The sequence below is a fragment of the Dryobates pubescens genome, chromosome W (genome assembly GCF_014839835.1).
Source record: "Dryobates pubescens isolate bDryPub1 chromosome W, bDryPub1.pri, whole genome shotgun sequence".
Taxonomy (NCBI): Eukaryota; Metazoa; Chordata; class Aves; order Piciformes; family Picidae; genus Dryobates; species Dryobates pubescens.
This window is the reverse complement of record NC_071656.1, coordinates 2,930,822-2,943,643: the sequence shown is the minus strand read 5'-3', so window position 1 is coordinate 2,943,643 and position 12,822 is coordinate 2,930,822. Positions and strand designations below refer to the sequence as shown.

At 36.8% G+C, this 12,822-nt stretch overlaps 1 protein-coding gene across 1 annotated transcript in view; it reads left to right on the top strand.

The window, feature by feature from the left end:
• Positions 1–589: 589 nt before the first annotated feature.
• Positions 590–12,822, top strand: part of LOC104296831 (chromodomain-helicase-DNA-binding protein 1-like) — a 45,086-nt gene continuing 32,853 nt past the window's right edge. Inside the window, exons 1-13 of the mRNA XM_054177729.1 lie at positions 590–676; positions 1,439–1,588; positions 2,220–2,368; positions 2,645–2,741; positions 2,832–2,927; positions 3,934–4,110; positions 4,315–4,475; positions 5,821–5,862; positions 8,267–8,397; positions 8,813–8,951; positions 10,665–10,815; positions 11,680–11,802; positions 12,165–12,299. Coding sequence (XP_054033704.1) covers positions 590–676; positions 1,439–1,588; positions 2,220–2,368; positions 2,645–2,741; positions 2,832–2,927; positions 3,934–4,110; positions 4,315–4,475; positions 5,821–5,862; positions 8,267–8,397; positions 8,813–8,951; positions 10,665–10,815; positions 11,680–11,802; positions 12,165–12,299 — 1,638 coding nt within the window. The remainder of the gene's footprint in view (positions 677–1,438; positions 1,589–2,219; positions 2,369–2,644; positions 2,742–2,831; positions 2,928–3,933; positions 4,111–4,314; positions 4,476–5,820; positions 5,863–8,266; positions 8,398–8,812; positions 8,952–10,664; positions 10,816–11,679; positions 11,803–12,164; positions 12,300–12,822) is intronic.

Below are 12,822 nucleotides of genomic sequence, written 5' to 3'. Positions count from 1 at the left end.
GAACAGGCTGCCGAGGGAGGTGGTAGAGTCACCATCCCTGGAGGTGTTCAACAAATGTGTGGACATGAGACTTCAGGTCATGGTTTAATGGCCATGGTGCTGTTAGGTTGACAGTTGGACTCAATGATCTTAGAGGTCTTTTCCAACTGAAAGAGTTCTATGATTCTATAAGTAATGACTGAAAGGCTTTGAGGTCTCTTCCAACCTTTGTGATACTGTGATACTGTAGTGAATGGAGTTACATCTGGCAGGTGGTCAGTCACCAGTGGTGTTCCTCAGGGTTCAGTTCTAAGACCAGTCCTATTCAATATATTTATCAAAATTCCAGATGCAGGAGTTGAATGTACCATTAGCAAATTTGCTCATGACACCAAACTAGGAGATGCTTTTGCCTGTCTTCAGGGACAAGATGCTTTGCAGTGGGTCTAGATAGATTGGAGCATTGAGTAATGATTAATGGGATGAAATTTAAGAAATTTTGCACCTAGGATGGTGTAACACCAGGCACAAGTACATATTGGGAGAAGAGTGGCTGGAAAGCAGCTCTGCAGAAAGGGATCTGGTGGTGCTGTTTGACAGAAGGCTCAAGATGAGGCAGCAGTATGTCCTGGCAGCCAAGAGGGCAAACTGCATCCTGAGGTGCATTGATCACAGTATAACCAGTCGGTCAACAGAGGTGATTATCCTGCTGTATTTAGCATTGATGCAGCCTCACCTTGAGTACTGTGTGCAGTTCTGCACCCCACAATTTAAGAAGTATGTTAAAGTCCTTGAATGCATCTGGAGGAGGGTAACAAAGCTGGTGAAAGGGCTGGAAGGCACATCCTATGTGGAGCAGCTGAAGACTCTGGATCTGTCTACTTTGGAGAAAAGGAGGCAGAGGGGCTACCTCATTGCTTCAGGACATGGTTTAACGGCCATGGTAGTGTTAGGTTGAAGGTTGAACGTGATGATCTTAAAGGCCTCATCCATCTGAAACAATTCTATGATTCTGTGTTTTCTACAGATTTCTGAGGAGAGAAAGTGGAGAGGGAAGTGCTGATCTCTTCTCACTAGTATCCAGTGATAGGATTTGTGGGAATGGTTCAAAACTGCGCTAAGAGAAATTCAGACTTGACATTAGGAAATATTTGGACAATGCTCTTAACAACATGCTTTAACTCTTGGTCAGCCTTGGAGTGGTCAGACAGTTGGACTACATGATTGTTGTAGGTCCCTTCCAACTGAAATAGTCTAGTCTATTCTAATAGTGATCTACTGACACTAGCCATAGCTAGCACCTTATTGTATTTCAAGTCTAACATGTTTATGATATACTTAAAGAAGTGTATGAGTTCATAGTCTGCTCCACAGAGCATATAAAGAAGTATCATATTGTTTTCAGGAAGAAGTATTATAGCTAATATATAGAAAGCTATTTCTTATTTTACAATTTCAGGACTTCTGCTTCTTGTTGTCTACCAGAGCTGGAGGGTTAGGTATAAACTTGGCATCTGCTGACACTGTAGTTATATTTGATTCTGACTGGAATCCACAGAATGATCTGCAAGCACAGGCTAGAGCTCATAGGATTGGACAGAAGAAACAGGTATGCTCCAAACCTGAAGGAGGATTTCATCTGGTATCCATAAACTGTCAGGACCATCACAGTCCTCATGTATTTTGAGAATAACAAGTACCTGCCAAGAATGTCTAAAACTGTTAATAATGCCAATTTGGCTTTAAAAAAAAATAAATTAAATCTCCCTATAGAGAGATTGCATGACAGCTGTAGTATATGGATGAGCAGGGAGAAGAGTTGTGGACTTGTCCCATGTTCATTGGCATCATGTCACTCTAGTAACTGCTATACTTCATGCACATCTGTTTTACTTAATACTTTGTAGTTCTCTTTGCATTTCTTCCTTGCAGAAGACTTCAAGTATTAATCAGATAGAACACTTTTCCTTGTGGACATGATAGTGCCTAATCATAGAAGTTTAAAGAGGAGAGGTCTAAGAATTTATTTCTTTTATTTTAAAAAATCATTTATGTAGATATTATGGTAACTGATGGTTTCACATAGGGAATACTGGTTCAATAAGATTTAGAAGATTTTTAATCACAACTAACATTTCTCCCTGTTGTTGCTTCAGGGTTTTCTGTTAACTTCATCTGAATATTGTTTTCATGTGTAATTTGTGAGCATGTAAATGAAGCCTTTTCTATAATATGCATAGGTAAATATTTATCGGCTAGTCACAAAAGGATCAGTAGAAGAAGATATTCTTGAAAGAGCTAAGAAAAAGATGGTATTAGATCACTTAGTAATTCAGAGAATGGACACTACAGGGAAAACTGTACTACATACAGGCTCTACTCCTTCCAGGTATATTTGTTTACTCTTTCGTATGAACTTATACTTAAGTATACCCAACTATATCAGTAAAAATACAAGTCATTTTACTTGGTTAATAAAAGGCAAAAAATGTGTGCTAAGAAGTTATCTAAGTAAAGAGTGCAAAGTATATTGGTTTTGTACATTTTTAAAAATTGTATTAACAATATATTTAAGTCAAAAGGATGTTTAATTGATTCATGATTATAGTGATTTGAAAAAATTCACTAGGATAAATGTGTTTATCTGAAATTTTCTGTATTTCAGCTCAACGCCTTTTAATAAGGAAGAGTTATCAGCAATTTTGAAGTTTGGTGCTGAGGAACTTTTTAAAGAACCTGAAGGAGAAGAAGAGGAGCCTCAGGTAAATGAAATAGTTCATCTACACTTGATGAACAGAAAAACTAAAAATATGTATTAATTGTTTTGTTGTAAAGATAAACTTCTGTTTCAGGAAATGGATATAGATGAAATCCTAAAGAGGGCTGAAACTCGAGAAAATGAGCCAGGCCCATTAACTGTAGGAGATGAGTTACTTTCACAGTTCAAGGTATTGCTCTGTTCTCTCCCTCTTCCCTTACTTTCCTTTATAAATGATACTTTATCTTCTTTTGTACACCTCTTCATCTTTTGTTCATTCTTATGAAACAGGTGCAACAATAAGTCAACTCTGTCATAGAATGTCTTTTCACCTATGCAGGGTAATTACTGCCAGTGCAAACATTTAAAAGTGCATCATGTATTTTGCTGACAAAATAAGAAATTCACAACTATGTTAGTCTTTCATTTAATGATTAGAATACTAGGGAGAACTGATTTTCATTTACTGCTTTATACTGATAAGCACCTGTAGTACTTCTGAAAACATAATGAAGTTTGGATTTCTTAGTTGGTGACTTTTAGAAGCCCCCCATGTAAATGTGAAGGGCAGATATGCTGACATGTATAACATTTAAAATATTAAGTGGCTCAAATTTGTGTGTTGGTTTTTTTTTTGGGTTTTTTTTTTTTTTTTTTTTTTTTTTTTTTTTGCTAGATCGTTTTGTCATTGCTTAGCTGTGGTGTGTGTGGTTGTTTTTTACTTGTTTTTTGTTTAAATCAGGGAAGGACTTTTTTAGCTTGATAGAGTACTAAATCACTTTCCTGCTAATCATTCATTTGCAACATATTGTGATTGCTACAGTTTATTAATATTTGGTTAATTCTACATTATTATACTTTCATATTGAGCATTCAGTTAGACTTGCTTTCTGCTTTGAAGGAAATGAAACAACAATCACAACTATTGGGGAGGCATTTCATAGGGTTTCTATATTGTTCAACTTGTAAAAGAAGAAAAAAGGTCCTTATTATGTTCAACCATGCTACATGGAGTGTGTGCATTTCATATATGAAAATACTTTCATTAGAGACATTTTATATGTGTACATTTTATGTATATATAAATAAAATATGCCATTTTGAACTAAGTTTTCCTAAAATATTAATTATTGACTCTTTGTTTAAATAAAGTCATATATCGATTTGGTGAAAATGCTTATGTTCCAATACATAAGGTAGCTAACTTTTCCAATATGGATGAAGATGACATTGAGCTGGAACCAGAACAAAATTTAAGAAACTGGGAAGAAATCATTCCAGAAGTTCAGCGGCGACGAATAGAAGAGGAGGAAAGACAAAAAGAGCTTGAAGAAATATATATGCTCCCAAGGATGAGAAACTGTGCAAAACAGGTATCTCTGGGTTTTTACCAACTTTGATTTTTATTTTGTTGTTGATTGGTTGTTTTTTCACTGCTGGTGTTTTGGTTTGTACTGTTGGGTTGAGTGGTTTTCATGCATGGCACACACAAACACACACATTTTGACAAGGCTAGATGACACATTAATAAAATATTTTAGTCACATAGCTTTGAACTCCTTAATCTGAAATTCCAGATCAGCTTTAATGGAAGTGAAGGGAAACGCAATAGGAGCAGAAGATATTCTGGATCTGATAGTGACTCCATTTCAGAAAGAAAACGACCAAAAAAACGTGGACGACCACGAACTATTCCTCGAGAAAATATTAAAGGATTTAGCGATGCAGAGATTAGGCGGTAAGATGTGGGGGGACATGCATGTTTAAAGGGACAAAACATTTTTTTTTTAATAATAATTTTAGAGTTTGAAAATATGAAAAACAGTCTTTCCCTGAATTTAGCTGAAAATAGGCATTTAAGGCTTTACTCTCTGTAGTTTGGGGTGCTTATGTAACAGGATTTGCAACTATTTTGGTGTAGAATAACACTGAGATTGAAAAATCTTCTGAATTAGTTTACAGTCTTTTAACATGTATTATCTTCCTGTGTCCCCTGAAGACAGTGATTTCAAAACCCAGTTTCTAAAATGGGTGACCTCTTTTTTTTAACCCCACATATAAAACATTCTACTTCCCATCATTTTACCTAAAAACTACAGCTGAAGAAACGATTTGCACATTTTTATTTTAGAAATACCTACAAAAGATTTGGTGAGTTTTGTTCAGTTTTATGTTTCTTGCAATGGAAATTGGATTAATGTTATATGGTGCTTTTTAAAACTTTAAAAAAGCTCTTCCAGCTGTGTCCCCTCCAAACTTCTTGTGCACTCCCAGCCTACTTCCTGGTGCAGTCATATAAGGAACAGAAAAGGCCTTGACTGTGTAAGCACTGATCAGTAGTGACTAAAATATCCCTGTATTATTAATACTGGTTTGGTCACAAATCCAAAGCATACTAGCAGATATGATGCTCTGAAGAAAATTAACTTTATGTCAGCCAAAACCAATACATAAGTGAATCTGCACAGCTGGTCACATCAACATTTGGTGCTAAAAGTACTTCCTTGGTAGAAGGAGAAATTGTTTGGCTTTACTTCGACTGGTTTATGAAATGCTACTTTGCCCCTGTAATTTAAGTATTCATTTTTTTCTAAAATGCTGTAAAGCTTAAAAAAATATTTTTAACTATATAAATAACCAGAAAGAGTCTTGTTTCCTTTTCGTTTCAGGTAACATATAATGGTTTGCGGATTTTGTCAGGGATATTCTTGTACTTGCATTCCTTTACCTTTCATAGTCTGTTTTCTTAAGTCTTGAAATCACCTCGAAACTGCAACTAGCTCATCTTTATTATGAGAAACTTAACATAATGTCTGAATTCTCTATTTAGATTTTTATGATTAGACACATTACATCACTGAATCCTTTGTCTTGTGAAGCTTGTTTTTTTAAATGTCAATTGCTAACCAAAATGGAACTCCAGTTTTAAATGTGGGTTATCTTGATATACTAAGATGTCCTACTCTCTCTAGTTCTTATTTTCTTTGCATTATCCACGTAGCCTTGTACTAAGACTTTATAAATGCATTTTACTCACTCTAGTTAAGCATACATTTTTTAACTGCAAAATTTTCTATTACTAGGTTTATCAAGAGTTACAAGAAATTTGGTGGCCCACTTGAAAGGTAAACTTATTTGATTATATTTGTATAGCAACTTGGAACCTCATTTTCATTTAAATACACCACAAAATCTTAGATTGAAGAGAAAATAGTGTGCCTAATCTTTTGTCTTGACTGTGGTAGTGAGAACTAAGTTAAATTCTCCCCCCACACACAAACCACAGCTAACTCAGTTGGAGAAGCAAATGGAAAGGCTATATTTTTACAAGCAGAATGAAATGCAACAAATATATACAAAATATACAGTATTTACAGTATATACAAAAATATACAGGAAAGAACGTAACACAGAAAACTCCCTCCCGATGGAGGAGGGTTCCCCCCAAAACCCCCTTTTCCCCCTTCCTCCTTTTTTCCCAAAAAGGATTAAAGAGAGAAAATGGATATTAAGGGAAATTTTGTTAGCTCAAAGCAGTTGTTAAGGGAGGGAGAAAAAAGTTATTTTCTTATCTCATTAGTCCAAGGTCAGCTCCAGCGAGAACAGAAGAGAGAAAAAAAACTGCACAGCACAGAAACAGCCAAACAGACTGAACTGAAACTAAAATCCTTAAAGTTACATTCCTACTGATCTACCAATGAAATTCATTTAGAATTATCTTTGTTTTCCTTTTTACAACAAAACGTTGAGCTAGAGTGTTCTGTAGCTGTCTTTTCCTTAAAGGCACAGCCTAAAACTGTCACATTGACTAGAACTTGAATATTAAGGGGATTTTTTCTTCATATATGGTATGCATGTAGGCAGCCCATTCCACAGATCTTCAAATTTTGCAAGGCAACTTGTTTTTCTTTATACTTTGCCTACTGTCTTGTTTAATCTGCATTAGCAACAATTGTTCAGTTTTCTTTTTTGATACAGTGGATAAAGCTCTAGGCTTTCAACAGACTAATTGCCGGGTGTGAATTTTTCTCATTGTCAATTCTTATTTTAAGCTTTCCGTATTACTCTGTATTTTGAGAATAATTTCCTACCTTCATCTTTTTCAATAGTATTTATAATCTATGTGGTCTTACTATATATAATTTAGTGTGACCAGCAGGACCAGGGAAGTGATTGTCCCGCTGTACTCAGCACAGGTGAGGCCATGCCTTGAGTACTGGGTTCAGTTTGAGGCCCTCACTACAAGAAAGACATTGAGGTGCTGGAGTAGGTCCAGAGAAGTACAATGAAGCTGATGAAGGGTCTGTAGAACAAGCCCTATGAGGAGCAGCTGAGGGAACTGGGGTTGCTTAGTCTGGAGGAGGCTGAGGGGAGACCTGAAAGCAGGTTGCAGTAAGGTGGGTGTCAGTCTCTTCTCCCTAGTAACAAGCGATAGGACAAGAGGAAATGGCTTCAGGTTGCACTAGGGGAGGTTTAGGTTCAATATTTGAAGAAACTACTTCACTGAAAGGGTTTTCAAAGGTTGGAACAGTCTCCCCAGGGAGGTGGTTGAACCCCCATCTGTGGAGATATTTCAAAGATGCAGAGATGTGGTGCTGAGGGACATGGGTTAGCACCAAGCTTGGTAGAGTTAGGGAGTGTTTGGACTCAATGATCTTAAAGGTCGTTTCCAACTGAAACGATTCTATGAGTCTGTAATGTTTCCTTCTCTATTTAAAAGAATGTGTAGTAATGTAACTCAAAACTGTAAAGTTAGGGTCCTTTATAGTTCCTGTTGTATTGTCCTCATTGTGAAACATGCCTTTTAATGGTTTCTGTAATCTTTCTATAGCTGCTTTAAACTGCATGGATCAAAATTGTACACAACACAGGAAGTGTGGGTGAATGATAACTTACATGATCACTTCTCTAATTTGAAAATCTGAAGGACTGATTCATAATACGAAAGTTTTATAGATGTGTGATAGTTTCAGGCTGTGCCTTTAAGAAAGATAGCTGCAAATTCTCTAGCTGAATAGTTGAGTGCAAAAAGGAAAATAAGAAAGATAATTCTAAGTGAATTTCATTGGTCAGATGAGTGGGATGTAGTTTTACGATCTTGCATTCTTTTCTCATTCCGTTCACTCCGTCTCTTTCTGCTGGCACGTCTGCTTCGCAAAGGAGTTATCTAACGGCCCTGAGATAAGCATTACTGACATACTAACGACGCTTTTGAGCTAACTAACAATCCCTCTAACATTTTCTCCTTTTCTCTTTTCTTCTGATTAACTAGAGAGAAAAGGGAGGGAGAGGTTGGGGGGAGCGAGGTGGAATCCTCCTGCCCAAGGAGGATTTCTGGTGCTGTTTGCTTTTTGTAAATACTTGTATAATCTTGTGAATACTGTATATTTTTGTACATATTCATTGCATTCCATTCTGCTTGTAAAATACAGCTTTTCATTTGCTTCTCCGACTGGCTTCAGCCAAGCTTCTGTTTGATGTGTGTGGGTTAAACCATCACAAGATGTAAAAACATATGTTTTCTTACAGGTTAGATGCTATAGCTAGAGATGCTGAGCTAGTTGATAAATCTGAGATGGACCTTAGACGTCTAGGAGAACTTGTACATAATGGATGCATTAAGGCTTTAAAGGACAATTCCTTTGGACAAGAAAGAACAGGTAAAGTGTGTTTGGACGTGAGGGAGAGGAATAAAAAGTGTCGAGATCTGAATAATTCTTGTACTCTGATTATGACAAAACAATTGTGTTGACAAAATATTATCATGCTAGGTGATTTAGAAGAAAGGATTATAGTAAGAAGACATTTGGGTTTTGATTTTTTCCCCGTTTCCCTGAGTAAGTTGTAGTAGAATGTAGCATGTTTTTGCTTTACCATGAAATTTTAAATTAATCTCCTATTATTATCTGGAAGATTTTGAGGTTCTGGAGTTTAATTAAAGTGTTTGATTAAGAAAAAATAATTTGCTATAATCGAATGTCTGCTGCTATCATCAGACTTTCTTTTTTCTTTATGTTTGTCTATAAGATACACATAAAGGCTAAATATTTCAATAATTTGGTCCTTTATTTTAAGGAAGCAGACTTGGGAAAGTTAAAGGCCCAACATTCCGAATATCAGGAGTGCAGGTGAATGCAAAGCTAGTCATCTCTCATGAAGAAGAGTTAGCACCATTGCACAAATCCATTCCTTCAGATCCAGAAGAAAGGAAAAGGTATTTTGTTTCTTTTCCTAAAGGAGACCATAATGTAGAAAGTTATTTAACGCTTTTATGCATATATTTAAGCAATTCAGACTCTAACCACAGTAGGACAATGATGTCACTCCATTCCCTTTAGGAGCTGGCAGCAGTAATCTGCTCCACATCCTTTCTTTATTCTTTCTTCCCTCTCCTTAGAAGCTAGCTTTGGCCTCTGAACTGTATTCATTGGGGATTGTGTTCAGTTACTCTTAATTATTCCAGACTAGAAATTAGGCTTGTTGAGGAGTTGCTTTGTGTCATCTTTGTTTGAGAGAAAGCAATATTTGTCAAAGTGGTAATTGTTGGTATTTAACTTGCAGAACGTTTTAGCTTGCTATCTTGTTGTCTCGGTCCGGAGAGGGAAGGAGACTCAGTTCTTTTGAATATTTCCGTGTTGTGAAATTAGAGGCACAAATGAGGCCAAAATATCAACAGCTAGACTATTTATTACATAAATAAAGTGGATGGATCAGAAGGGGGGAGAGAATGAATAGAGAGAGAGAAGAGGAAAGGAATTATATTACCACACCCCTCACCCCCCACCCCCCCACCCCCCCCCCGACAGTTCGAGTCTGTGGAGGAAAGGTGCTGCAGGAGATGTTGGGTTTGTAGAGAAAGGGTGCTGAGGCTTTGGCTGGAGAAGAGATGTGGTCCTCTGGGCAGCCTCTTCAGCTCCACGAGTTGCAGCAGGCAGAACTTAGGACACAGAGAGAGGGTTCAGTCTGCTTCTTCCAGGCTCCACGGCCTCTTTTCTCCGGAGCAGCATTGTCCCGGGCTTTTCCTTCTCAGCGGCATGGTCCTTCTTCTGTGTTTTCCTTCATCTCCGTTTTTCTTCTGCATTTTTCTTCTGCCAAGCCAGTAGTGGCTCAAGTCTTTTATACAGTTTTTAGTCCTTAGGTATGTGTCCAAGTATTGTCCCTCAGGAATTCAAGGGCCAGGAAATCCTCCTTAGGTAAATATCCAGGTATCGTTTCCCAGGAAATCTTTCTGTGCATTCCTGTGTGTTTGGGCAGGGGTCTAGATGGAGGGGGGAGGCCTCTGCCTCCTCCTTCTCCATCTACATGCCCCCACACTCATTACACATCAGGAAACAGGTGGTGAATCCATTGTCTCACCCTTTCCAGGGTACTTGATGGGTGGAGATTATCTTGTCTTATGCATATTCCCGAAGGTGGCCTCGGTCCATTGTTGTGAGGCCAGCTGTGGTCCAGTGACTGATGTTATCTTTTGCACCTTCCAAGAGTCCTTCCAGTGGCTCTGCCCAACACATATCAGCTATTGTCTGGGCAAGCAGCAAGTGATTTTATCTTTGTTGAGTCACACAAGGAGAGACAAGCTTTAGTCTCTCACACTTGTGTATCATAGTCCCTAGACTATGTGCTTATTCAGTTAGTGGTTACACTTTAGTAACACTTTAAGCTTATCTTAATGGTTAGCCAGTTCTGATTCAATCCATGGCCACAGATAGATGTCTGTTGTTCTTTATATCTTCATCCTTATTTGCTTTAAAAGAGATTTCAATACTGATTTCAATAAATATTTTATAGATATTGAAACAAAAACATGACAGATATCTAGATTACTTACCTAAATATACCAGGATCTTAGTGATGTGTGCCATGTTCACTTCTCCCTTACTAAGTTTGAGAAGATTGCTTATTTATGTTTCTAATTTATTTCTACTAGATATGTCATCCCATGCCACACCAAGGCAGCTCATTTTGATGTAGATTGGGGTAAGGAAGATGATTCCAATCTGTTAATAGGTATCTATGAATATGGCTATGGCAGCTGGGAAATGATAAAAATGGATCCTGATCTCAGTTTGACACAGAAGGTATGTCATCTACAAAATTTCATCAAGGACTTTTTTCCTTTAGGTAATAATACTAATAAGAACAGTTACTTAAAGTTGTGCTCCTTTGTATCCTTCTGGTAAATTAGATTTCAAGATTTTGTGTATACACTTGAAGTATACCTTTTTGGAGTCTATGTTCCTGTATTTCTATGTATTTGGATCTCTGTTACTTGAATTTGTTCTCTTTTCTCTTTTGCATCTCTAGTTTTAGTGTTCTAGTTGTGTTAATTTTATTCTTGATTTTTTGGAGGGGAGGTTGTTCATCGGATTAGAAGCAGTGCAATAGCTGCTTAGAAGAAGTAGTTAGAAACCTTTAGGGAAAGACTGGAGTGAAGCAAACTCAGTGACATTGTCAACAACCTGTAGCTTTGGGATTTGAAGAGCCAGGGTTGTATACAAATCTGTTCAATGATATCTTGTCCCTGCCTTCCATTAATTTGCTTGTTTTATGAAACCACTCATTTATATTTTTGGCTTCTGAGTTAATGCATTTAGAAGCACAAGGCAGAACTAGGAGATCTGTGGAGAAAGTGGTATAAGAGCTCTGAATTTTTTAGATAAACTGAGAGTGCAAACAGAAATCTCATATTAGTTTCTTGAGTTTACTATAAACTTTATGAAACCATTTCCAAGATTACATTAGTTGTGTGTTTGGGGAAAAATAAAAGTTTTAAGAAATTCTCCATTCTTTGAAGCATGCTGGCATACTGGTCAGGTATAGTTGTAGTATTGGGGTTTTATCATCTTTTTAATTCAACTTTTTCTGTTCCCAGTGCTCCAGACTAGCAGCTTCCTAATTTGATAATGTATACTTGTAGTTGATGCTACCATTGCTCTCCTCAGATTTTACCTGATGATCCAGATAAGAAGCCCCAGGCCAAGCAATTACAGACCCGTGCAGATTACCTCATTAAATTACTGAATAAAGACCTTGCGAGAAAAGAAGCACAAAGATTTACTGGTGCAGTAAGTAAGGCTTGATATTCAGTAGCAAGACAACATAATATGCTTAAAGGCATGTTATCAGATACTTATTTTATTCTTACTTCCACTCTGCTTTGTGTAATTTTTCTCTGTATTGCTAATCATATTATATGAGACTAACTCAAGGAATTATTTGCATGTTTAATATTGGTTTATTCTCTCTTATTTTTATATATTCTCTACTGTTGCATTAGGCTCAGTCTCCAGTCCTGAGAAAAGTTGTGGTCATTAGTGGCAATAATTAAAATGAATACTTTCTTTAACATAAAAAGCAGAAATTTTCTGCAATTGTGGTGCGAAGACACTTGTCAGTTGACATAATAAAGGTACTAATTTGCATTCAGGGAAATTCAAAAAGGAGGAAAACAAGAACGAAGAAGAACAGAGCAACAAAAGCTGCAAAAATTAAAGAAGAAATAAAAAGTAACTCCTCATCACCCCCCTCAGAAAAATCTGATGAAGATGATGAGGATAATGAGGTAAACATCATTCATACGGTAAAGATGTCTATTCAGTTGTCTCTATAAGTAATGCTTTCTATTTGATCTTCTGTTTGACTTAATAAAATTGAAGCGCTTGAATGGCATCCTCCTTCTGTGCATCAATACAATCACATGGAAGATTATATCTATTTTAATTTAATGGTAAGACTGTAGCTCAGACATTCAGATTAATTTTTCAAATTATAATATCATAAAATAATGTTGTCACACAATTACAAGTGACAGTGTTCTTTAATGACTTAATCATTGTATCTGCTAGAAATGCAATTTTAATATAATATCTGAATATAAAACTCATGTTTCTGACTAAACCATTATTACTACTGATAATGATTCTTCAGGTAGCAAATTTTGTTCAGGGTCAGAAAAAAGAATCAATCTTGATTAGAAAGAATCATAGAATCATAGAATCAGTCAGGGTTGGAAGGGACCACAAGGATCATCTAGTTCCAAGCCCCCTGCCATGGGCAGGGGCACCTCACACTAGATCAGGCTGGCC